This window comes from Globicephala melas, chromosome 13, assembly GCF_963455315.2.
Source record: "Globicephala melas chromosome 13, mGloMel1.2, whole genome shotgun sequence".
Classification (NCBI taxonomy): domain Eukaryota; kingdom Metazoa; phylum Chordata; class Mammalia; order Artiodactyla; family Delphinidae; genus Globicephala; species Globicephala melas.
The window spans coordinates 83,637,007-83,662,824 of NC_083326.1; the positions used below are offsets into that span (position 1 = coordinate 83,637,007).

At 44.6% G+C, this 25,818-nt stretch overlaps 1 protein-coding gene across 1 annotated transcript in view; it reads left to right on the forward strand.

Annotated features, from left to right (window-relative positions):
- Positions 1–25,818, forward strand: part of DNAH10 (dynein axonemal heavy chain 10) — a 146,922-nt gene that overhangs the window by 65,132 nt on the left and 55,972 nt on the right. The window contains exons 30-41 of the mRNA XM_030860044.2: positions 1,303–1,526; positions 7,127–7,396; positions 7,543–7,726; positions 9,393–9,527; positions 10,693–10,845; positions 13,015–13,203; positions 14,603–14,749; positions 15,330–15,521; positions 17,150–17,268; positions 18,848–19,006; positions 22,069–22,204; positions 24,552–24,674. Coding sequence (XP_030715904.1) covers positions 1,303–1,526; positions 7,127–7,396; positions 7,543–7,726; positions 9,393–9,527; positions 10,693–10,845; positions 13,015–13,203; positions 14,603–14,749; positions 15,330–15,521; positions 17,150–17,268; positions 18,848–19,006; positions 22,069–22,204; positions 24,552–24,674 — 2,031 coding nt within the window. The remainder of the gene's footprint in view (positions 1–1,302; positions 1,527–7,126; positions 7,397–7,542; positions 7,727–9,392; positions 9,528–10,692; positions 10,846–13,014; positions 13,204–14,602; positions 14,750–15,329; positions 15,522–17,149; positions 17,269–18,847; positions 19,007–22,068; positions 22,205–24,551; positions 24,675–25,818) is intronic.

Genomic DNA, 25,818 nt, shown 5'->3' on the forward strand with positions numbered 1-25,818 from the left:
ACAACATTTTTTAGAGAAACTAAAACAATACAGAAACACACAAAGACTAATATAGTAAGCAGAGAGACAATACAGGATAGTGGTATAGCACATCCAGCCAGGTTGTCTGAGTTCGAATCCTGACTCTACATGGATTTGCTGTGTGACCTTTGGCAAGTTACTTAACCTCTCTGGGCATCAGTTTTCTTATCTGTAAATGCAGATAACTTCAATTATAAAAATTTATAACGATAAAGATTAAATGGTTAATATTTGTAAAGTACTTAGAACAGTGCCTGACTTACAGTGTTGGCTAAAGAACCTTATCTGCCACCCAGAATTGACACTCTTATTACCAGTTAGTCATATTTGCTTTGTCTCTTTTTTTGTAAAATAAATTTGTAGAGATAAAGTTGACATACTCTTCATTCCATCCCCGTTCACAGTTCTTCCTCCACTTTCAAGAGGCAGCCACTATCATGGCTATGATGTGATTCCTTCCAGCCCATGTTTTCATACTTTTACATAAACTTATGTGTATCTGTGAGCGATATTGAATGGCAGGAAACACAACAGACAAAACTATCTCTTATGATAGAGAATCAGAGCTGGGCCAGGAGTAATCTTTGGTCAACTAATCAAAGCTCTATATTTAGTATCAGCCCAGAGCAAGGTTTCTCAGCCTTGGCACTATTGGCATCTTGGGCCAAATAATTTTTTTCTCTCTCTGTGTGTATATGTGTGTGTCGGGGGTGGGAGTGGGGGGCTGTCCCGTGCATTGTAGGATGTTCAGCAGCATCCCTGACCTCTACCCAAAAGATGCCAGGAGCATCCCTCTCCAGCTGTGACGACCAAAAATGTCTCCAGACGGCGCCCAGTGTCCCCTGGGGGCAAAATCATCCGTGGTGGAGAACCAGTGTTTTCGAGCAATTCCTTTATTCCAAATAAATAAAGCACTAAGGATCAAGTACTTAATGCAACACTTTTCCTTCGGTGAATGCTGATTTCAGCTGGTCCGTATATCCAGATACCTCTCTATATCAGCATATACCCTAGAATCTCAAGTGTGTGTGTTGGGGGGAGTCTGTCTTCTCTCTCTTTCTTTTTGTTTAATCTACCACCGACCTTTGCATAGTTCAGGATAAGCGAAAGTACCCAATGAACGTTAGTCATTGAATGAATGGACATCTATTTAGCATGTGGTCTCTGATGCTATTGCTGGCATCCTGGCAGCGCTGATGTGTGATGAGGCACTGCAGGCTGTTCTTTGATTCCAGAACCCAGGGAAGGTATTACAGGGTGGCTTCTCTCACTGTATTGCAGATGTACGACAACATAGCACTGCTGAGGTTTAATGACGGGGACAGTGGAGAAAAACTGGTGTCTGCCATGATTTCAGCAGAAGGAGAGGTCATGGAGTTCCGGAAGATCATCCGGGCCGAGGGGCGCGTGGAGGACTGGATGACAGCAATTTTGAATGAAATGCGAAGAACTAACAGGCTAATTACCAAAGAGGCTATCTTTAGATACTGTGAAGACAGAACCAGGTAAGATTGTGAATGTGATTGTGTGTTACTTTATCATATTTATGGTCATCATGAATCAATTTTCAAGGTTTGGAGTCGATCAACTGACATTTCAAATGAGGTTTTCTTTTCCTGCCGTAGCTAAATAAGCTGATGTATATCTGTCCTGTAAGGATCACCTCGTATAGCACGTCTCAAAGTGTGGTCCCCGGACCGGCAGCATCAGGGTCCCTGGGAGCCTGTTAGAAATGCATATTCCTGGGCCCCATCCCAAACCTGCCCCAGCAGAAATTCTCGAGGGACTTCCCTGCTGCTCCAGTGGGTAAGACTTCATGCTCCCAATGCAGGGGGCCCGGGTTCAATCCCTGATTGGGGAACTAGATCCCACATGCATGCCGCAACTAAGAGTTCACATGCTGCGACCAAGAAGTCCACATGCTGCAGCTAAGATCCCGCGTGCTGCAGCTAAGATCCCGCGTGCTGCAGCTAAGATCCCGCGTGCTGCAACTAAGACTTGGTGCAGCCAAAACAAACAAACAAACAAACAAATAGATATCAGAAAAAAGGAAAGAAATTCTCAGGGTGGGGCCCAGGGATCTGGGTTTTCACAGTATCCCAGGGGATTCTGAGCTCAGGTGTGAGAACCTAGTGACCCACCAGAGACCAGGTGTTCATTAAGGTGGATTCTATGTGTAGGTTAACGGGTAAAGTTGTTTCTAAAGTAGTTGATGAATTTCAACCATTCTTTGATTTTTGTGGCCTAGAAGCTTCCAAGCGCCGAGCTGAACCACGCCTGACCCTAGTGGCTAAGAGGGCTGAACTCAAAGCCCGCAAAGCATCTTTGGGTAACTTTCCAGGAGAGCTGTGTATTTGGCAGGGCCTTTGTGCAGACGCAAAGTCTTTATTATCATGAGAACACCGTCCTCTTGGTTTCGCCTGCTGCCTTTTTGATTTTGCAGACTGAAAATGTCTGTTTAAATAAGTTATTAGAACAGAGCATAATATTTGTCTGATTAGGATCCTGCTTTTTCTTAGGTTCTGCACCATATAAAAAAATTGGTACCTCTTTATATAATCAGGTGTCCATTTATATATATATATATATATATATGTACATACACTCAGTGGTGTATTAGTAAACTAGCTCTCTGGGGAAAAAAAAGCTTTGCTGTAGAGCCTTTCCCAATTCCCATGGTGTAAATACTCCCACATGTCTGATTTCAAGAAGGCTAAATGGAGGGAATTCCCTGGCAGTCCAGTGGTTAAGACTCTACCCTTTCACTGCCAAGGGCCTGGGTTCGGTCCCTGGTTGGGGAACTGAGAGCCAGCAAGCTGCGTGGCATGGCCAAAATTAAAAAAAACAAAACAAAACAAAACAAAAACACTGTATGGAATAACGGTAAGAAGTTTAACACACCGCTTGCAAAATTCCTGAATATTTGTCAGTTACCTCTCATGAGCTGATAGGAGGTGGCCTTAACCCATCATGGGCTGTATTCATTCATTTTACTAGCGTTTACTGGATTCCTGCTCTGGGCTAATCACTGTGCTTGATGCTGTTTCAACACTGAACTAGACAGAAACCGCTGCCCTTCAGAAGCGGAATATCTAAAAATCTCTGCAATGTTCCCAAATTGCATGAATTTTATATCCGCATTTATTCATTTTATTTGCCTCATAACTGCTACTTTGCCAGGGTGTTGCTATGTGTGACAACGTGTGGTTGGTGGAAGACAGAGTTAAGAGAATTCAACCTGATTAATTGGGAAATGTCTGAGCCACCCTTTCCTCACCTAAATACCGCTCTGCTAAAGGGCACTTGTCGCTCCTAATGAAGGGGGTGAGCCACTGAAATGATAATATCGATTTACGTGAGCAGACATGTTTCAGCATCACTGAGAGCACAGGCCCAGGTGTATGTAGCCCCAGAGCACACCCGCTGTCCTGGGATTTGCCAAACACCATCACGTTCATCTTAGCTCTGCCCTGAACCACTTGATTTTCTCTGGTTATAGTGTTTCCACCTCTCCTGATTTCCTACTTCTCAGGTTTGTTGCCTTTCGCAAGATCCATCTTTGTTCATTTCAGTACCGTCCTCTGGACCTCCATCACCTTCGTTACATCTCTCTTGTGTGTCGGGAACATAACTATACATACTATTTAGGTTTTAGAGGCACCGCACAATTTTAACACAAGACATTAAAGCCAAATACTTTTTATTGTTTTAAATATTCTTTAAAATTCATTTTGCCATTAATTGTCCATCATCAAGATAATGACTCGTCATTTGCAGTCACGTTTACTGGATTGGAACTTATAGCTCTGGGTCCATTATTTTTTTAGGTACGATTTAGAAGAAAAGTTTACCCTAATGTGTTTCAAGGCACTTACCAGCTTTGGACATTAGTATGTCAGTAGGGGAAATCCAAGCGGCTGATAAACATGTGAAAAGAGGAAAGACTTCACTGGTCATCCAGGATCTGCAGATTAAGGCCGAATGAGATATTGTTTTGTTCACCTTTCAGATTGGCAAAAAATTCAAAAGAATATAACGCCTAGTGCTGGAGAGGGTGTGGTGGGAAGGACAACAGTATGCATGGCTGGTGGGGGACGGATTGCTACAATGTTTTAGAGTAATTTGACTTTTCCTATTAAAATAAACTATCAGAAAAGTGCTTTTGTACTGGTCGCCCTGCACTTGGGATTCTGGTGCATAACACTAGAAGCCGCTCTGACTCCTCAGGATGTGCATAAAGCAGGGTTTCTCGCCATCGGTGCCGTTGACATGTGGGGCCGGATAATTCTTTGCTGTGGGAGACCGTCCTGTTTATTGTAGGATGTTTACCAGCATCCCTGGCCTCTAGCACCTACTAGATGCCAGCAATACCCTTTCCCCCAGTTGTGACGACCAAAAATGCCTCCAGACAGTGCCAGACAATGTAGAGAGACGTTTACTGTGGTATCGTTTGTATTGGCAAAAGAACTGGAAGCAACTTGAATAGACATCAGTGCGGAAATGTCTGCTTAAATTGCGATCCTTTGATGCTCTGAAATATCGTGCAGCTTTGACGAGGACCTGGTCAGACCTATGTCCGTTGACCTATACGCATGCCCACTAGAACCAATAGGTGAGAAAAGCAAGGTGCAGTGTAGCTTGTGTTCCCTGATGCCGATTTTGGAGAAACAGCCCTTACAACCCCTTCTCCCCATATTTGTGTATCTTGAACTTTGAACAGGTCTGTATGAGAATGGAAAAGAGTGCCGAGTGACACTCAGGAAACTATAACAAGGAACCACGGGGGTGTGTGGTCAGAGATAATTAATATTTTTGTTGGAATTTTTTTTTTTTTTTTTTTTTTTTTTTTTGCGGTGCTCGGGCCTCTCACTGTTGTGGCCTCTCCCGTTGCGGAGCACAGGCTCCGGACGCGCAGGCTCAGCAGCCATGGCTCACGGGCCCAGCCGCTCTGCGGCATGTGGGATCTTCCCGGACCGGGGCATGAACCCATATCCCCTGCATCAGCAGGTGGACTCTCAACCACTGCGCCACTAGGGAAGCCCGGAATTTTTAAAAATTAAAAAATTCTTACAGTATGCCCATAATGTTAAATAATTTTTGAACATCTGTAAAGACACATCTTTAAAGTGATCTGGCATCTTTTACACAGTCATGCACCTGTAACTTTTTCATGTGCATGTCTCTGTTGGCCTGGTGTTTTACTATCTGGCCAGAAGAGTTTTATTCTCCTTTGCTTACCTGCAGCTCATACTTTGCCTTCCCTATTCCAGATCAAAGAAATAGATTTTTTTTTAAATGAAGTATAGTTGATTTACCATATTGTGTTAGTTTCAGGTGTACAGCAAAGTGATTCAGTTATACACACACTCATATATACATTCCTGATTCTTCTCCTTTATAGGTTACTACAAGATATTGAATATAATTCCCTGTGCTATACAGTAAATCCTTGTTGCTTATCTATTTTATGTATATTGATTCGTATCTGTTAATCCCATACTCCTAATTTATTTCCCACCTTCCTGTTTAGTAACCATAAGTTTGTTTTCTATGTCTGAGTCTGTTTCTGTTTCATACATAAGTTCGTTTGTATTATGTTTTAGATTCCACATAGAAATGATATCATATGATGTTTGTCTTTGTCTGACTTACTTCACTGAGTATGATAATCTCTAGGTCCATCCATGTTGCTGCAAATGGCATTATTTCATTCTATTTTATGGCTGAGTAGTATTCCATTGTATTAGGTTGCTTCCGTGGCCTGGCTGTTGTAAATAGTGCTGCTGTAAACACTGAGGTGCATATATCTTTTTGTTTTGGCTGCACCGCGCAGCTTATGGGATCTTAGTTCCCTGACCAGGGATCGAACCCACGCCCACTGCAGTGGAAGTGTGGAGTGTTAACCACTGGGCCGCCAGGGAAGTCCCCATATATCTTTTTGAATTAGAAGTTTTGTCTTTTCTGGATATCTGCCCAGGAGTGGGATTGCTGGATCATACGGTAACTGTATTTTTAGTTTTTGAAGAAGCCTCCATACTGTTCTCTGTAGTGGCTGCACCAGTTTACATTCTCACCAACTGTGTAGGAGGGTTCCCTTCGCTCCACACCCTTTCCAGCGTTTATGTTTGTAGACTTTTTGATGATGGCCATTCTGACCTGTGTGAGGTGGTACCTCATTGCAGTTTTGATTTGCATTTGTCTAGTAATTAGCATTGTTGAGCACCTTTTCATGTGCCTGTTGGCCATCTGTATGAAAGAAATAGATTCTTTTTTTAATATTTTAATTTTATTGGAGCATAGTTGATTTACAATGTTGTGTCTACACAACATTGTAGTTTTAGTATGTACAGCAAAGTGATTCAGTTATACATATATTCATTCTTTTTTAGATTCTTGTCTCATATGGGTTATCACAGAATATTGGGTAGAGTTCCCTGAGCTATACAGTAGGTCCTTGTTGGTTATCTGTCTTACATATAGTAGTGTGTGTATGTTCGTCCCAAGCTCCTGACTTATCACTCACCCACAAGTTTCCCATTTGGTAACCATGAGTTTGTTTTCGATATCTACGTCTGCTTCTGTTTTGTAAGTAAGTTCATTTGTATCTTTTTTAAAAATTAGATTCCACATATGAGTGCTGTCATATGATATTTGTCTTTCTCTGTGTGACTTGCTTTGCTTAGTATGATAATCTCTAGGTCCATCCATGTTGCTGCAAATGGCATTATCTCATTCTTTTTATGACTGAGTAATATTCCGTTGTATAAATGTACCACGTCTTCTTTACCCATTCCTCTGTTGATGGACATCTAGGTTGCTTCCACGTCTTGGCTACTGTAAATCGTGCAGCAGTGAACATTGGGGTGCATGTATCCTTCCGGATTATGGTTTTTTCCGGGTATATGTCTAGGAGTGGGATTGCTGGGTCATATGGTAGTTCTATTTTAAGTTTTTTAAAGGAAGCTCCATACTGTTCTCCATAGTAGCTGTACCAATTTACAACAGTGTACAGCAGGATTTCCTTTTGAAAGAATTAGATTCTTGACAGGACCGTTTTCGGTCCCAATCCTGGGAAAATCTCGTTGAAGGTGTGCTTTTCCCTTAGGGTCGACTGGATGCTCCTGTACCAAGGGATGGTGGTGCTGGCCGCCAGCCAGGTGTGGTGGACCTGGGAGGTGGAAGATGTCTTCCGCAAAGTGCAGCAAGGGGAGAAGCAGGCCATGAAGAACTACGGCCAGAAGATGCACCGGCAGATTGATGAGCTGGTCACTCGGATCACCATGTCCTTAAGCAGAAACGACAGAAAGAAATACAACACCGTCCTCATCATCGACGTACACGCCCGAGATATAGTTGACTCTTTCATACGGGACAGGTAGGGACCTGCCTAGGGCACTGGCGTCTTGAAACCTGTCTTTTATCGTCCTCTGGCCTCTCTCAGCGTCTCTCCTTCCTCCCCCTTGTCCACCTTCTGCTGCATCTCTTTCTCTCTTCACTTATCCCCCGTTGCTCACCTTCCAGCATTCTCGAGGCCCGGGAGTTCGAATGGGAAAGTCAGCTGCGGTTTTACTGGGACCGAGAACCAGATGAGCTGAACATCCGCCAGTGCACGGGGACCTTCAGCTACGGCTACGAGTACATGGGTTTGAACGGGAGGCTGGTTATCACGCCCCTTACGGACCGGATTTACCTGACTCTCACTCAGGTGATTGGCAGCCTGGGTCTCTTGGTGATCGTTCACCTGGGGTTGTGTGTTTTTCTCTAAGGGTGACTATGTTAATTGTGATGGTGTACTGGGTTGACCAGTGTCCCCTACCCTGCCCCAAATTCAGGTCTGCTCAGAAGCTCGGATGTGACCTTATTTAGAAATAGGGTCTTGGCAGATCGAATTAGTTAAGGATTGGGGGGAGAACATCCTGGATTAGGGCCCTAATACCAGTGACTGATGTCCTTGTAAGAAGAGAAGAGAACACAGACACAGAGAAAGTGATGTGAAGACGGAGGCAGAGACGGGAGGGATGCGGCCACAAGCCAGGGACGCCTGGGGCCACCAGAAGCTGGAAGAGGCCAGGAAGGATCCTCCCCTGGAGCCTTCGGAAGGAGTGTGGCCCTACCCACACCTTGATTTCAGACTTTTAGCCTCCAGAACTGTGAAAGAATACATTTCTGTTGTTTTAAGCCAGCCAGTTTGTGGTACTTTGTTACGGCAGCCCCAGGAAGTTAATGCTGAGAGTAAGGGATGTTACACTTTCAAAATCTATATAAAAGAGTTTCCATTTGGAATATGACCTACGTGCCACCTTTTGGGATTGGGCTGTTGCAAGTTCAGGCGGCCCCTAAAACCACCCTCAGGTTCAATAGTTTGCTAAAAGGAATGACAGAATTCAGTAAAGCCATTACGGTCCTGGTTATGGTTTTCGCAGCAAGTGGATACAGATCAAAATCAGCAATGGAGGAAGGCATAGGACAGGGTCCAGGAGCTTCCAGCCTTCAGTTTCCTCTCTGATGCAGCTGTCCAGACAGCATCATTTCCTCTGGTAGCTCTGTGTGGCCGCACATGTGAAGTCCTGCCACCCACGGAAGCCCACCGAGCCTTGGTGGCCAGCGCTTTAACTGGGGGCTTGTCATTGCAGACATGACTGACCCCCTGAATGACTGACCTTAGTCCCCAGACCCTGCGGAAGTTGACCTGATGATACCATGTGGCCCAAGGCTCCCACCATAAATCACATTGTTAGACTGTCCAGCGTGGCCCGAGGTCCCCAGATAAACAAGGACACCCTTCTCAGGCAGGGCATTCTGAGGGCTTAGAGGTCAGCTCCTAGGATCTAGAGACAAAGGGCCAAACCTTTCTTTGGGCACAGTTAATCCTTCCCTGCACAGATGTCCATGTTTCCATGAGCCTCAGCTCTGGGAACTGCTATAGGCACTGTGCTCAGGGTGGGTACAGAGTCCAGCATATTGCAGAGTCCCTGGTTCCTATATAATGGGGGGCCGGGTGGGCGGTGGTCAGTGGAGGTCAACGGAGAAAGACAGAAAAGAAATGTTAAACATGGTGACTGTCAGGGACTTCCCTGGCGGTCCAGTGGTTAAGACTTCGCCTTCCAATGCAGGGGGTGCAGGTTCGATCCCTGATTGGGGAGCTGAGATCCCACATGCCTCAGGGCCAAAAAACCAAAACATAAAACAGAAGCAATATTGTAACAAGTTCAATAAAAACTTAAAAAAAAATGGTGACTGTCAGAAAAGGTGAGTGTGAACTGGTCCATTGCCATTTATATACTCCTGCACAGACTGTCACAAACTGGGAATTGACACCTGTTTCTTTCCGTGAATCAGACAACGTATGTTTTGCATTTGGCTTCTAACAGGCGCTGTCCATGTATCTGGGTGGGGCCCCTGCTGGCCCAGCAGGTACTGGCAAAACTGAGACCACCAAGGACCTGGCCAAAGCCTTGGGCTTGCTCTGTGTTGTAACCAACTGCGGCGAAGGCATGGATTACAAAGTAAGGCCCTGGCGTCACTTCTGGTACGGTCTTCTTAGGCGGAGAGCTAAAAGGGGGACAGCGTGGGAAGGCATTTCACCCCATACGCTTCCATGAGATGACATGGTGACAGCTGGAGGAACATAGTAGGAAACGTTTCACCATCACAGTCTAGGAACTTGGCTGTATCTCTTTGTTAGCAGCATGTAGGGCAAGAGTCCCAAACTAAATGCCCACTGGAGTCAGCTAGATAGTGTAAATGAATAAAGCAGCAGACAGACGATAGAGAGTGGTGGGGACTGCGGCCAACTGGAAAGCAAAGCTCCATCTAAAGGGGGAGCCGCTATTGCGCTTAGGTCAATTGTTGCCACTTGGAAAAGTGGACCCAGTGTTAGATTTTCCAGCATCTCAAGAGAAGCCAGAAATCTGGGTTTTTACGTTAAAATCCTTAATTTGTGAAATCCTTGAACTTAATTACAAAACAAAAATAGAGTCACAGATGTAGAAAAACTTACGGTTACCAGGGGGAAAGGGGAGGAGGGATAAATTGGGAGATTGGGATGGACATATATACACTACTCTATATAAACTAGATAACTGGTAAGGACCTACTGTTGAGCACAGGGAACTCTACTCAATACTCTGTAATGGCCTATATGGGAAGAGAATCTAAAAAAGAGTGTATGTATGTATATGTATAACTGATTCACTGTGCTATACAGCAGAAACTAACACAACATTGTAAATCAACTACACTCCAATACAAATTTTTTTTAAAATCCTTAATTTGTGAAATCCTATGAGTGGTAGTTGGCCCACGAGAGGCCTTGGAAGTCTTGCCAGGAAGACCCACTCCTGGGGTGGCTCTTCTCTGCCAATCTGATGAGCGTATTTGCTTTTTTTATTTTTTATTTTTAAAATTTTTATTGGAGTAGAGTTGCTTTACAATGTTGTGTTAGTTTCTGCTGTACAGCAAAGTGAATCAGCTATACATATACATATATCCCCTCTTTTTTGGATTTCTTTCCCATTTCGGTCACTACAGAACACTGAGTAGAGTTCCCTGTGCTCTACAGTAGGTTCTCATTGTCGTTCGCTTTTAATTTAGAAAATGGTATCCATACATGGATTGCTTGCAGTTTTCAAGATGAAAATTGCCCTTGTCCTGACACTTCTTTCATCCCAGGCCGTCGGGAAGATTTTCTCGGGCATGGCTCAGTGTGGGGCTTGGGGCTGTTTTGACGAGTTTAATCGCATCGATGCCTCCGTGCTCTCAGTCATCTCGTCCCAGATCCAGACGATCCGAAACGCTCTGATCCATCAGTTGACCAGGTTCCAGGTGAGGATAAGTGTGAAGCCAGCCCGGATCATGTCCCCAGGCTGGGAACGTGCTGAAATATCAGGTGGTGGACAGTCGTCTATCCAGACCAGGTTCCCCCTAGATGAAGATTTGCCCAACTTCTGCCTTCAAATGGAGATAGTTGGGTTTCCCCAAATTATCAACATCTTTGATAATTAAGGACTGTAATAGTCTAAGAACTTCAAAATAATTCCAGACATGTGATCCATAGTTACAGACGGGTAGGGCAGGATTCTCAAATAAGTGATGTGTAAGGCCCCCTTTCAAGGTCAGGAAATATTCTTCCCAAATTTGAGAAAAAACGACTTAAGAAAAATCAACGTTCCATTCAATCAAAATATCTTCAGTAGAAATTATCACAGTGAACAAGAACATTTGCCTTCGTACTTGGTAAAATTACGGCACTGTAATGAGGAAGATTATTAAGATTGTTATCAAAGTGAAAAGGCAAACTTAAAAATTTTTTGAGAATTTACTAATCTCTCCCCGTCCAACAATACATTTGTAGACTCAAGTTTGGGATGTCTGTATGAAGTTACATCAGATTAAACTGGTTGAGAGTTTGGAGAAACAGGACCGTATGTAATTTAGGTAGCCCAGAGTGAGTTCTCTGACAACAGAGACCAGAATGGCTGGACCGTTTCCCTGAACTGTGATCCCAGCTTGCTCTACTGCTCCTCCGGCCGCTGTCCTTGCCCCTGCGTGCCCTGAACACTTGTCACTTTACGCCACTTGCTCTACAAACATTCCACGCCCTGGGACACCATATGCATCCCTATCTGCTTGGAATTGTCCTTTTTTCTCCTTCACCTGAAAACTCCTGTACATCCTCCAAGGCCCCACAGAGCCTCATTGGGAGATTCAGGACCCAAATTCAGCATGGGTTGGTGAGGATTCCATTGTGGGCACCTCTGTGGCCCTGCACCCCACCTGCTTTCTCCCTGGACCTCAGGGCTCATGGTCAAGAGATTATGTAAACTGGGTACTGTTAAACATTTGAGGATTCTGGATGGATTTCTATTAGTTCTTCTGAAACATTTTAGGGCTGAGCTTACTACTCCCATGGGAGACACATTGAGCCTGCAATGTGTTTGGGTTTCTAGAAGCTGTTTTGTTTTGTTTTGTGTTTTGGGCCGTGCTGTGTGGCATGCAGGATGTGGGATCTTAGTTCCCTGACCGGGGACAGAACGCACTCCCCCTGCAGTGGAAGTGTGGAGTCTTAGCCACTGGACCGCCAGGGAAGTCCCTAGAGCCTGTGTTTTTAAGAACAGGGCTGTGTCTTGTCTCCAGAGGTTGATCTGGGACTCACATGAGATACTGAGGCGTGGGTGAGTGTAGTCTCAGTGCAGACTTGAGAGACAAGACAGCAGCCTCCATCTCTGGGGAGCATCAGCTCTCAGGCTGGGCTGCCCTCTTGTCCCTGAGGCAGGCTGTGCCTCATAAAAATAAAACATCTGTCGTCTGTCTCTCTGGTGGACCATGAAAAGAAATAGAATAGTAAAATCTTAGTAGAGAGGAAAGTTAAGACAGTTGAAATTCAACTGTAGGCTAAAGAGACTCAAAATATAGAGATTTCTGCATTTTGTTGGTCCATGGGGCCCCTGGAGGACACAGGCTGGTTTCTTGAAGGATGCTGAGGTAGGATTCTGTCGGAAGGGTCCAGGTGACACCCAGGCAGCCAGACCAGCATGAAGGTGGGAATGGGGAGAGAAGTGACAGCTAACATGAATGAAAGTCCACTTTGCACGAAGCAGTGGGCTGGGTGCTCTTGAATATGTTGTCTCGTTTAACTGCCACAGCCTTGCAGAGAAGGAAACAGAGACTCAGAGAGGGTAAGTGACCTGTTGGAGGTCACACAGTGCCTCGAATCAACCCCCGGCTGCACACTTTCCCAACATCAGCTACTTCTCAAGTGGACAGACCCTTGATTCACATCAGAGTTTGGGGGTTGGCTGAGGCTGGCACCCCAGAACACTGAGGCCATAAGCACGAGGACTCTGCATTTATCACCGGGAAAGGGCAAGAGACAGATGGTGGTGTCTGTCTTGTACCCATGAAAGGAAGAGCCATGTGGCTCCCCAGGCCTCCTTGCCCCATGGTAGGCTGGCCAGCAGCATAATCCTTCCTTCCTTTCCTCTTGTCCCCTAGTTTGAAGGGCAGGAGATCTCCCTGGACTCGAGAATGGGCATCTTCATCACCATGAACCCCGGCTACGCGGGCCGCACGGAACTGCCCGAGTCAGTGAAGGCCCTGTTCCGGCCCGTGGTGGTGATTGTGCCTGACCTGCAGCAGATCTGTGAAATCATGCTGTTCTCCGAGGGCTTCTTCTGGGCCAAGGTGAGGTCCCTTACCGCCAGGCGTCCCTGCACCCGCCTGGGTCTGCTCGCAGATGGGGGCCCTGGGACATTTTCATTCCGTGTGGCTTTTCAAATTGTTTTGCTTTATCTCTCTCCCTTTTCTCTCTCTCTGTCTCTTTTTTAAAGCTGGGAGTGCATCATTTCTTAAATTAAATTAATTTATTTGGCCACATTGTGCTGCATGCGGGATCTTAGTTCCCCGACCAGGGACTGAACCTGTGCCCCCTGCAGTGGAAGTGTGGAGTCTTAACCACTGGACCACCAGGGAAGTCCTCCCTTTCTCTCTTTTTAAAATTATAACTTTTATTTTGGAATCATTTGACTCACAAGAGATGGCAGCAGTAGTCCAGAGAGTTCCAGGTACCGCTCACCCAGCTTCCCGCAGTGATAACATCAAAACCAGGAAACTGGGACTTCCCTGGTGGTCCAGTGGTTAAGACTTCGCGCTCCCAATGCAGGGGGCCTGCCTGGGTTTGACCCCCGGTCGGGCAACTGGATCCCACATGCAGCACCTAAAAAATAAGATCCCGCATGCTGCAACTAAGACCCGCTGCAGCCAAATAAATAAATAAATAAATACATATATATATATATATATATATTTTTTTTTTTTTTGTGGTACGCGGGCCTATCACTGTTGTGGCCTCTCCCGTTGAGGAGCACAGGCTCCGGACGCGCAGGCTCAGCGGCCATGGCTCACGGGCCCAGCCGCTCCGTGTCATGTGGGATCTTCCCGGACTGGGGCACGAACCCGCGTCCCCTGCATCGGCAGGTGGACTCTCAACCACTGTGCCACCAGGGAAGCCTGCAAATATTTTTAAGGTAAAGGATTGTTAGGTTGCTTCTCTGCAGTGTTTTGGTAAAGGCTCTTATTGCCAATCCTATTGTCTATGGATTTTGAGCCGGAGTGGAGAGATCTCTGGTTCTTAGTTTCAATGAGCAAAATCCCCATGCCATCCATAGGGACCAGCAAGTGTTGAATCCTTGATGTAGACCAGGTGGATGACTTGTCCCCAAGAACAGTTACGAGAAAACTTTAATAACATGTTTAGGTTAAAGGAAGCACATTTCTGGAGTGTAATCTCTATGATTTAAAAAGTTGTATGAATTCTGTTCTTTAAGGTGGTTAAGATTTTCCTTGGCTTTCAAGGACTGTCATCCAACTCTGTCTGGTAAGGCTGGTGTTCTTTTAAATTAGGTTGTAATTTATCACTGTTAAAAACGGGGGACCCATCCTGGTATTTGTTGGAGGCAAGATTTGCTGGTTTGTAGAGCAGCTTCATCTGAACATCTTTATGTCAGTTTTCTTTGTGTCATGACGTTCTGGTGTTTTCAGGGCATTTTCTTCATTTATTTTTCATTGTCTTTTATCACAAAAGACTCTGGCCAAAAAGATGACCGTTCTGTATAAGCTGGCCCGGGAGCAGCTCTCCAAGCAACATCATTATGATTTTGGACTCAGAGCCGTTAAATCAGTGTTGGTGATGGCTGGTGAGCTGAAGAGAGGTTCTTCTGAGCTTAGGGAGGTAGGGGCCACATGCTCTAAGTTCTCTGGTTTTTTAATTTGGTTCATGTGTATTGACTAAATGCTGGGATGGAGGTGACGGGGAGCACCGGTATCAAGAGAAAGTTTTATTCTTAGCTGTCACTTCATTTACTTGTCTGGCCTTCATTTGGTCTCTTCTTCATTACATTGTTCTCTTTGAATTTGGCATATTACCATAAGGTCCAGTTCAATGTCTTCATGGTGCCAATGTTTGTGATACTTCAATGATAATAATCAATCTACAATTGCAGGATGATGGGCTGGAGGGGTGGGGGTGAATAAAATTCTCTAGAAAGCACGAACATGAGTTATTTCCTCTTTGCAATAAAAGCCAGAGGGGTGGTCATGTTTCTTTCACACGGGACTTACTCCAGAACAGAGTCTGATCAATGCCACTCTGTGGGCAATAGACTCGTGTATCTCTCCAGAAACTGTACTTGGAATGCTTTATGTTTTGTATTTCATATAAAATTTCATTGTCTACTTCATAAGACGATTTCTAGACTAGCCCTGGGGGCTTTCAGAAACATCTTTGAAGACGTCTGTTTCGTTCCATCCAGGATGTGGTGCTTATGAGGGCCCTTCGAGACATGAATCTGCCCAAGTTCGTGTTTGAAGACGTCCCTCTCTTCCTTGGTTTGATTTCCGATCTGTTTCCTGGACTAGACTGCCCGCGGGTTCGCTACCCCGATTTCAATGATGCTGTAGAACAGGTGCTCCAGGAAAATGGCTACGTTGTCTTACCTGTCCAGGTAAAATGCTGCTGAGGATGAGAGTTCACTGGCTTTTTCTGGGTCCTTTCCATTTTTTTTTTCATTTAAAAATAATTGTGGTAAAATACACATAACATTTACCATCTTAACCATTCCCCACCCCCATTTTCTTTTTCTTTTTTTTTTATTGTGGTAAAGTACACATAAGATTTACCATTTTATCCATTTTTAGTACAGTTTAGTAATGTTAAATATACTCATGTTGTGGTGAAAGAGATTTGCATCGTGCAAAACTGAAGCTCTGTCCCCATTAAATACTAATTCCCCCTCCTCCTCCCTCAGCACCTGGTAACCTCTATTCTACTTTCTGTCTCTAGGTATTTGACTCCTCTGGGGACCTCATGTGAGTGGAATCATACAGTGTGTGTCCTTTTGTGTCTGGCTGATTTCACTCAGCATAGCGTCCTCAAGGTTCATCCGTGTTGTAGCATGTGTCAGGATTCCCTTCCTTTTGGAGGCTGAGTTATATTCCACTCTATGGATATCTCACCTTCCAAAAATGTTTTTGGCATAATGTGATCAGATAAATTAAGTATTTTGTTTTGGGGCCCAACCGTCTAATCTTCTCTCCCCACCCCACCTTTTTTTCCCCCAGAGTCACACTTGAAAAAATTTTAAATTAGATATTACAAGTAAAATTTTGATCATCTGAAGCCTGTGAGATTGTATATGTTGTCTGTAAGCCATACATTATGGCCAGAGTGTTCTGCTCAGGGCGTAAATGCCCAAAGCTGCAGGTTTGGGGTGGCTGCCTCTGGACGGGCCACCTTGGGGCATCAGGCTACCCAGAGGCCTCAGGCCGGGGCAGCGGGTACTGACCACAGATGAGAGATCTCTGTGCACCTTTCCTGGCCCTGGTGGTTTCCTCTAGAGGTGGTTGTTTAAAAAGATGTGTTTTTCGTGGGAATGTAGAATGGTGTAGTGTAGCCACTTCTGGAAAGAGTCTGGTGGTTCCTCAAGAAGTGAAACATAGAGTTACTATATGACGAACAGCAATTTTATTCCTAGGTATAAACCCAAGAGAAATGAGAATGTATTTATCCACATGAAAACTTGTCCACGAGTATTCATAGCAGCATTATTCGTAAGTGCCAACAAGTGGAAATAATGCAAATATCATCAACGGATGAAGAGATAGACAAAATGTGGTCCATCCATACAATGGAACATTATTTGGCCATAAAAAGGAAGGAAGTACTGACACAGGCTACACTGATGGGTGAACCTTAAAAACATGATGCTGAGTGAAAGAAGCCAGACACCCCAAACTACATACTGCACAATTCCCTTTATATCATTCCATTCTTTTGTCAAGAACGGGCAAATCCATAGAGACAGACAGTAGATTAGTGGGTGCCAGGGGCTGGGGGCAACGGGCTTGGGAGACATGACGAATGAGCACAGAGGTTTTTTTCTGTGGGGGGTGATGAAAATGTTCTAAAATTGAACGTGGTAATGGTTTCACAACCTTTTAAACATACTGAAAACCACTGAATTGTTGAAACACTTTAAATGCGTGAGTTGTACGGTGTGCAAATTCTAGCTCAATAAAGCTGTTTTTAACAAAAAGCTATGTTTTAACCCAGCTGCCACTGCTTGTCCTACAGGTGGATAAGGTGGTTCAGATGTTCGAGACCATGATGACCCGCCACACGACAATGGTGGTGGGGCCCACGGGAGGGGGCAAGTCCGTGGTCATAAATGCCCTGTGTCAGGCCCAGACCAGGTGAGTATGGCATCCTCGGGGAGGGCTTTGTTGCCACGGTGGTTTCACGGTGAGGTCGGTGGCGGTATTACCTAGTCCCACTTTGCTCTCTGATTTCCTGGGAGGTTACGTTTGTCCCAGACACCCCCCTTTAAACCCGGAGCATCTTTTTTTTTTTTTTTTAACTTTGGCCGCGCCACGTGGCTTGTGGGATCTCAGTTCCCTGACCAGGGATTGAACCTGTGCCGCCTGCAGTGGGAGTGCGAAGTCCTAACCACTGGACGGCCAGGCAAGTCCCAAACCCAGAGCATCTTAACTTGTTTTATTGCTGATTTAGTCGATATATTTTAGAAGGCAAAGCAGTTAGCCTCTTGTGCATCAGACTGTGAATAGGTTTATTTGTGAAATGAGTATTTCAAAAACTATCTTATAAGGATGTTTTGAAAATTAACTTAGGTCGTATTTTCTTGGCGTTCAGATTGCTCCTGTAAAGTCGGTCAGGACCCCCGGCCGTTAGGCGACACTGTTATGGTATCAGAGTGGCCAAAAAAGTGTCCCCTCCCCAAATGCCTTATCATCACCAGCCCTGCAAGAGCTATACTACTCGAAGGAAAAAGTGATTTCACACTCCTAATATAGAATATCACAAAGACCTGTGGTGAATCGATGCCCTTATACTGAATATGGGTTTTCTGACTTCTCACCTTTCTCCTAAGCAATAGCTGCATTCCGGAAAGATTTCAGTGCACGCTGACGTTCCAGCAAAAATCTAAATCAAGCCTTATAATCTTTGTGACTTTACCAGTTCTAGTAGGCTGTAAAATCCAGTTGAGTGACTGTTGTTCCTTCTTCCTTCTTATGTTTCTCGTGAGATAATCAGTGGGCGATGGCTTACTGAGTTTAAGAGGGTTATTCCATAGCCAATCCTGTATTTCGTTCTTTAATTAATTCATGGTTAGATAATTTATAGAACTGTCACGCACAGATGTGAGTATAGGTATGCCACGATTATTTTTATTTATTTATTTTGTTAATTATAAACTATGTTTTGTGTGAACTTTAGTTTTCTATAGATGAATTAATCCCACGGCACTGCGGGAATTTACAGGCATTATACTGGGAAATACCCTGTCTGCGTGATTTGTAAAGCCAGCAACGCAGAGCAGATGTCGTTCTGTAACTATGAGGGATTGAACATCGGGAGTTCAAAGGTTTTACGTTATCCTGGTGACTATAATCTCCTAACACTAGTTGTGAAATATTTGCATGAGTGTGCCATATGCATGAATATGTAAATACACAAACATGAAATATACATGAAGGTTAGCGTCTGTTGCCCTCAGAAGTCAAAGCCGTGTTATCAGTTCAGACCTCACTTGTGTTGGGGCCACGTTCCTGGTGAAAGGTGGTTCCCTTGTGTTTAGCATAAGTCATTAACAGAGAGTGGGAAGCCCAGTGCAGAGTTTGGATGGTTTGCATTTTAAATTTTGGATTGGATCGAAAACACAGGGGATCTGATCCCCCACATGGGTGACCTAGATTGTTCTCCTAATGCGTTTAGTCTGCCCGAGCCACGGCTGAAGCCTCTCCTTCGATTTAGGCTCGGGCTGGTGACAAAGCTGTATGTCCTGAACCCCAAGGCGATGAGTGTCATAGAGCTCTACGGCATCCTGGACCCCACCACCCGAGACTGGACAGATGGGGTGCTGTCCAACATCTTCAGGGAGGTCAACAAGCCGACGGATAAGAAGGAGCGAAAGTGAGTATCTTTGTAGGGAGGGAAGAGCCTGGATGGGTTCATAGTGAGTTAGCCAAAGCTTACAAAGAAACAAATGATGTATATAGTATTGTAGTTTCATGCTTGGAAGCAAACAGACTCAGGGGGCTCTGCTCACGAAGGGCCAGGTACCACCTCAGTGCTGTTTATGTGTTGTCTAAATCACGCTCCTTGACTACGATGGATCCCAGCTTACCATGGAGGAAGCTGAGATCCAGGGAAGGGGAGGAAAGAGCTTGCCCCAAGGCCAGGGATTTGAACTTGGGACATCAGAGTCCAAGCCCTCAAACGGGCACCACACCAGGCTGCCTCTACGGCAAGGTACGTCAAGGAGAAGCGACAAAGCATCGTGGAAAGTGCTGGAACACCCTTCAGAGCTGCACTTTCTCACCTGCAGGCGCGGTTGAGGCTGCCTGCCCTGCTCCAATCACTGCCCACCGCGGTGAGGGTCTGGTGAGGCCGGGAGGGGAAATGCTCTATTGGAACATCCGGTAAAAAGCCTTCTCCGGTGTTAGTTGTTCCCGTGACACCTGTCAGGTAAACCCAGGGATGATCCTGATTGTATATTCTAGTCCAACCCCATTAATTAAAAATCCCTTAAATAACGAGTCTAACGTCTCAACTGGTGGCTTTTGGAACAGCCTCTTTTTAGCAATCCTCCCCTGATTCTGGATCAGTCCAGGATTTCACACTGTGCTCGGTTGTCCTATCGCTTTGATGTCTTCTAATTTCAAGCAGTTCCTTGATGTTCTGCTGCACAGAATATGCCCTCGGTTTGGGTTTGTCTCTTGCTTTCTCGTAACTGGATGCAGGCTGCGTGTCCTTGCAGGAATCTCTCAGAAGGGACATGGTGCCCTTCTCAGCGTCTCATTGGAAGCACGTGATACTGGTTTGCCCCCTTATTGGTGATTTTAACTTCGATCATCAGGTTAGGGTGGTATCTGCCATTTTTCCTTCTGCAATTGATATGCAAGGTGTGGGGAGATACCCTAAGACTATGTAAATACCCTATATTCCTCGTCAAACCTTCACCCGACGGTTTTAGCATCTATTGATTGTAGCCTGAATCTAGTCTTCCTACGATGCTATAAAATGGAGACTTTCTTTTGGGACAGTTGGTGAAATTTGAACATGGATTGTATATTAGCTAACAGTAGTCTATCGATGCTAAATGTCCTGATTTTGATAACTGTACTGTGGTTATATTAGAGAAGGTGCTTGTTCTTAGGAAACACGTGCTTAAGCATTTAGGAATACAGGGCGTCACGTCCGCAACTTATTTTCAAATGATTCAGGAAAACAGAGAGAGAACAAAAGAGCGTCCATGGGGCAAAATTAACAACTGCCCTCTGGTTGGAGGGCATATGGTACTTCTTTGCACTCGTCTATTCTTGCAACTCTGTAAGTTTGAAATTATTTAAGATAAAAAAATTTAAAAAAAAATACTGGAAGAAAATAAACCAAAAGGTTAATGCTGGAAAAATCCAACTACTCATATCAGTGAATTAAATGGAAGCAATATCAAATCAGCATTCCAGCACAGTAGAATCCCCCTGTCCAACACAGTCTCCCTCGGAGCTGGGCTTTACTGTGATGTGACCCACTATAGCCACAGAACTGAAGGGTCACGTAGCTTGAACACCGGAGGCCCTGAAGCCAAAGTAGATCTCCTGCCAGGAAGGATGGTGTGTAAACCAGGGCTTTGCAAATGCAGATGCTCCTAGGGGCCCAGCAGGTAGCATCAGGGAGTGAAATGGGCCAAGTTACATGGTGTATTAGCTTCTGCAGGGCCTCTGTAACAAATCACCATTAACTGGGTGGCTAAAACAATACCACCCAGAAATTTATTCTTCATCATTTCTGGAGGCCAGAAGTCTGAAACAAAGACGGGGCAGCACTGCCTCTGAAGATTCTAGAGGAGGGTCCTCCCTTGCCTTTGACAGCTTTAGTGACCCCAGGCATTGCTTGGCTTATGGCCGCATCCCTCCAATCTCTGCCTCCGTCTTCATGTGGCTTCCCCCGATGTAAGGATACTTGTTGTTGGATAATCCAGGATGATCTCATCTCAAGATCCTTACCTTAATTATATCTGCAAAGACCTTTTTTCCAAATAAGGTCCCACTCACAGCTTCTGGATAGACCTATCTTATGGGGGCCACCATTCAATCCCGTACACGTGGGTATATGAAATCCTTCTAACTTGACCATAAGAGGACTAGGTGTCCAAACCAGCGGTAAATAGCAGCTGATGCTCAGATTTAAGAAAAGAATGAGGTGGACTGGGACACTGTGTCTTCATGGGCAGCTACTACCAGCAGCAGCGCATCGTTCCCACGCGGGAATGCAAGTATGTACCGTCAGACCTTCCTGTTTGCCAGGGAAGCAGGGAATCCAGATTGTTGGGTCAGGTTTCCTGATTCTTAAATGTTGGTGACTAACTCGAATAGTTTATATATATATAAACTATTGTAAGCACCAAGTAGGGTGCCCTATCTCAGATCCTGGTTAGAAAACCCTGTGGGACTTCCCTGGCGGTCCAGTGGTTAAGACTTCGCCTTCCAGTGTAGGGGGTGCAGGTTCGATCCCTGGTCGGGGAGCTAAGATCCCACATGCCTCGTGGCCGAAAAACCAAAACATGAGACAGAAGCAATATTGTAACAAATTCAATAAAGACTTTAAAAATGGTCCACATCAAAAAAAAAAAAAAATCTTTAAAAGAGAAAAAAAGGGGCTTCCCTGGTGGCGCAGTGGTTGAGAGTCCGCCTGCCGATGCAGGAGACATGGGTTCGTGCCCCGGTCCGGGAAGATCCCACATGCCGTGGAGCAGCTAGGCCCGTGAGGCATGGCCGCTGAGCCTGCGCGTCCGGAGCCTGTGCTCCGCAACGGGAGAGACCACGACAGTGAGAGGCCCACGTACTGCAAGAAAAAAAAATGAAAAGAAAAAAAGGAAACCCTGGGAAAAGACGTTCAACATGAACAGGGAGGTTGCACCAAGTTCCATAGTTGGAAGCCTTACATGGCTCACTTTTCTCTGGTTGCTGCAGGTACATTTTATTTGATGGTGATGTGGACGCTCTGTGGGTGGAGAACATGAATTCTGTGATGGACGACAACAAGCTGCTGACGTTGGCCAACGGTGAGCGTATTCGGCTTCAAGCACACTGTGCCCTGGTCTTCGAGGCAAGTAGTGATGAAAAATAATTTCAAATATGTCTTTCTTTTAATTAAAATTTAAAATGTTTATTTTTAACTTTTAATTTACATTTGTAATTTTTTAAATTTATTTTTGGCTGCTTCGGGTCTTCGTCGACACGCGTGGGCTTTCTCTGGTTGCATCGAGAGGGGGCTACTCTTCGTTGCGGTGTGCAGGCTTCTCATTGTGGTGGCTTCTCTTGTTGCAGAGCGTGGGCTCTAGGTGTGCAGGCTTCAGTAGTTGTGGCACGCGGGCTCAATAGTTGTGGCTCACGGGCTTAGTTGCTCCACTGCATGTGGGATCTTCCTGGACCAGGGATCAAATCTGTGTCCCCTGCATTGGCAGGCAGATTCTTAACCACTGTACCACCAGGGAAGTCCCTAAAATGTTTATTTTTTAAAAAATTTATTTTATTGAAGTATAGTTGATTTACAATGTTGTGTTGATTTCTGCTGTTCAGCAGAGTGATTTAGTTATATATTTATATACATTCTTTTTCATATTCTTTTCCATTATGGTTTATCACAGGATACTGAATATAGTTCCCTGTGCTATATAGTGGGACCTTGTTGTTTATCCATCCTATGTATAATAGTTTGCATCTGCTAATCCCAAACTCCCAATCCATCCCTCCCCCATCCCCCTCCCCCTTGGCAACCACAATTCTGTTCTCTATGTCTGTGAGTGTGTTTGTGTTTTGTAAATAAGTTCACTTGTGTCATATTTTAGATTCCATGTATAAGTGATATCATATGGTATTTGTCTTTCTCCTTCTGACCTACTTCACTTAGTATGATAATCTCTAGGTCCATCCATGTTGCTGCAAATGGCATTATTTCATTCTTTTTCATGGCTGAGTAGTATTCCATTGTATATATGTACCACATCTTCTTTATCCACTCATCTGTCGATGGAAATTTAGGTTGTTTCCATGTCTTGGCCATTGTAAATAGTGCTGCAGTGAACACTGTGGTACATGTATCTTTTTGAATTATAGTTTTGTCCAGATATATGCCCAGGCGTGGGATTGCTGGATCATATAGTAGCTCTATTTTTAGTTTTTTTAAGGAGCCTCCATACTGTTCTTCACAGTGGCTGCACCAACTTACATTCCCACCAACGGTGTAGGAGGGTTCCCTTTTCTCCACACCCTCTCCCGCATTTGTTATTTGTAGACTAAAATGTTTATTAAAATAGCTATAAATATAGATGATTGAAGAAAACCCAAACAATGCAGAAGAATTTATGATGAGTACAACTCTGTTCTTCTACCTGCTGCCCTCATCATCCCTCCTTACTGTATCCCAGAGGTAACTCCATTTCACACTTGAGTTGTTTCTTCTGATGGTTACTCTACTGTCTAAAGGAACCCACTTTGCGTGCTATTTCTTCCTTTATCAAGGTTACACATTATCTGTTGACTGACTGCTATGAAAGTGAGGGTTCATCTTTTATACCATCAGCCCACCTCCCCTCCATAGAATACTATACTGCTAAGTCAGTTAAACCAGTAAACATATTTACATCATTATGAATTAGGAAATATTTACTGTAGAGCCAACTAGTATACTGTGATATACTTGCTGGCGAAGCAAGAAATCCAGGAACTGTGATACATTTACTTTCTTTTAGAGCCATTTTTTTTTTTACTGGAGTTTATAGTTGCCTTTTTTTTCTCTCTCTCTCTCACTATTTGCCTTTATCTTATCTTCATTTTTCAAACTTTCTATCATATCCTCTGAACCTGTTTCACAGCTGTGGTCCTGAGACTTGCTTTCACTCTAGCTTAGTGCTAATACCATTCCTAACTTGGCCTGCAAAATTTGTCGACGTATGAGTATTTATGCATATCATTATTTTGTTGACTGACTGAACTGTGTCTTTTTTTCAGATAAAGAGAGACTGGTGTGTTGATATTGCTGTTAGATGCATACTTATTAAGTTTCATATTCCCTGATCTCAATTATGTTATAAAAAATAAAGAAAAAAGACTGAAAGGAAAACACCCCAAAACAGTGTTTGTTTCTTGGTGGTGGGATTTTGGTTAACTTATTTTCTTCTTTATACTTTTTAACTTTGGCCAGATATTCTACAGCATGTTAATTTTCATATTAATTTTATGGTAAAAGAAACCTAAAAAGTGCTACATCAGAGATGCATAATCTTCCCGTGATAAACCTAAGTGTTCAGTTAGAAACCTCATAAAAGCTGTGTTAACTGGGGTATGACTTGGGTTCTATGCATTTGTAAAAACTTTGTACAAGCAACGGCTTTAAAACACGCACTCCAGTTGTCTGTGGCCGTAGAAAGCACTGATCTTGTTTGTTTCTCCAGGTTGGAGATTTACAGTATGCCTCCCCTGCGACTGTGTCTCGGTGTGGAATGGTTTACGTGGATCCGAAAAACTTGAAATATCAACCGTACTGGAAAAAATGGGTTAATCAAATACAAAACAAGGTGAAAATTATTCCCAAAATGAACTTACCAGTTACTAGTATTGGTGGCTAGTTGGATAAAAATAACTCAGAGGGATGTTTGTTGTTGAAGGCCATGACCTTGACCTTGACCTGCCCAGGATCTTGAGCACTTAATGTTATCAATAAGTTGGATAAAAACATGGAAGACACCCGGGGCTTCCCCGGTGGCGCAGTGGTTGGGAGTCTGCCTGCCGATGCAGGGGACGCGGGTTCGTGTCCCGGTCTGGGAAGATCCCACATGCCGCGGAGCGGCTGGACCCGTGAGCCATGGCCGCTGAGCCTGCGTGTCCGGAGCCTATGCTCCGCAACGGGAGAGGCCACAGCAGTGAGAGGCCCGCGTACCGCAAAAAAAATAAAAATAAAAAAGTAAAAAATAAAAAACATGGAAGACACCCTTATTAGGTTTCCAGGTAATTCACAGCAGGTGGGATAGGTAGTGATTTTGATAGTCTAGACCAGGGAGCGACAAATTTTTTCTGTGAAAGAGTAGAGAGTAGATAGTTTAGGCTTTGCGGGCCATGTGGTTTCTTTGCAACTACTCAACCCCGCCATTGTGGTATGAAAGCAGCCACAGTACATGAATGGGCATAACAATATACCAATAAAACTTTATTTACAAAAACAGGTGGCAGGCCAGATTTGGCTTATGCGTTGTAGTTGGCAAGTCCTTATCCAGCCAAGCCCAGGAGTTGGGAGACTTGTCTCTATTAGGTGCCCAGCACCTCCTGCTTTGCTCAGTTGGATGAATACAGTGTGTGAAGGACCTAGTTTGTCATGGAATTGAGATCCGATGGTTTCAGTTGACCTCAAACCCTGTGACGTATCACATGGCTGCTCAAAAATGTGTATTGTCTTAATGGTAGGCTTCATTGAAAGCTGCAGAGATAGATGTGACAGTCATGTGAACGTTGTGGCTTGACCACACCTGGGACACCATGACCACACAGGATGCGTCTCTAGAAGGACCACTAGGCTGATGGTGAATTGGAAGCCAGGACATAATTACCCCAAAGAAGACCAAGGGAAACATGATGGGACCATTTGAGGCACACTGTCAAATGGGGGATGACCGCCCATGCAATCCCTGGTGATCATCAATGCCTTGGTAGGGAGAAGGACCTTCC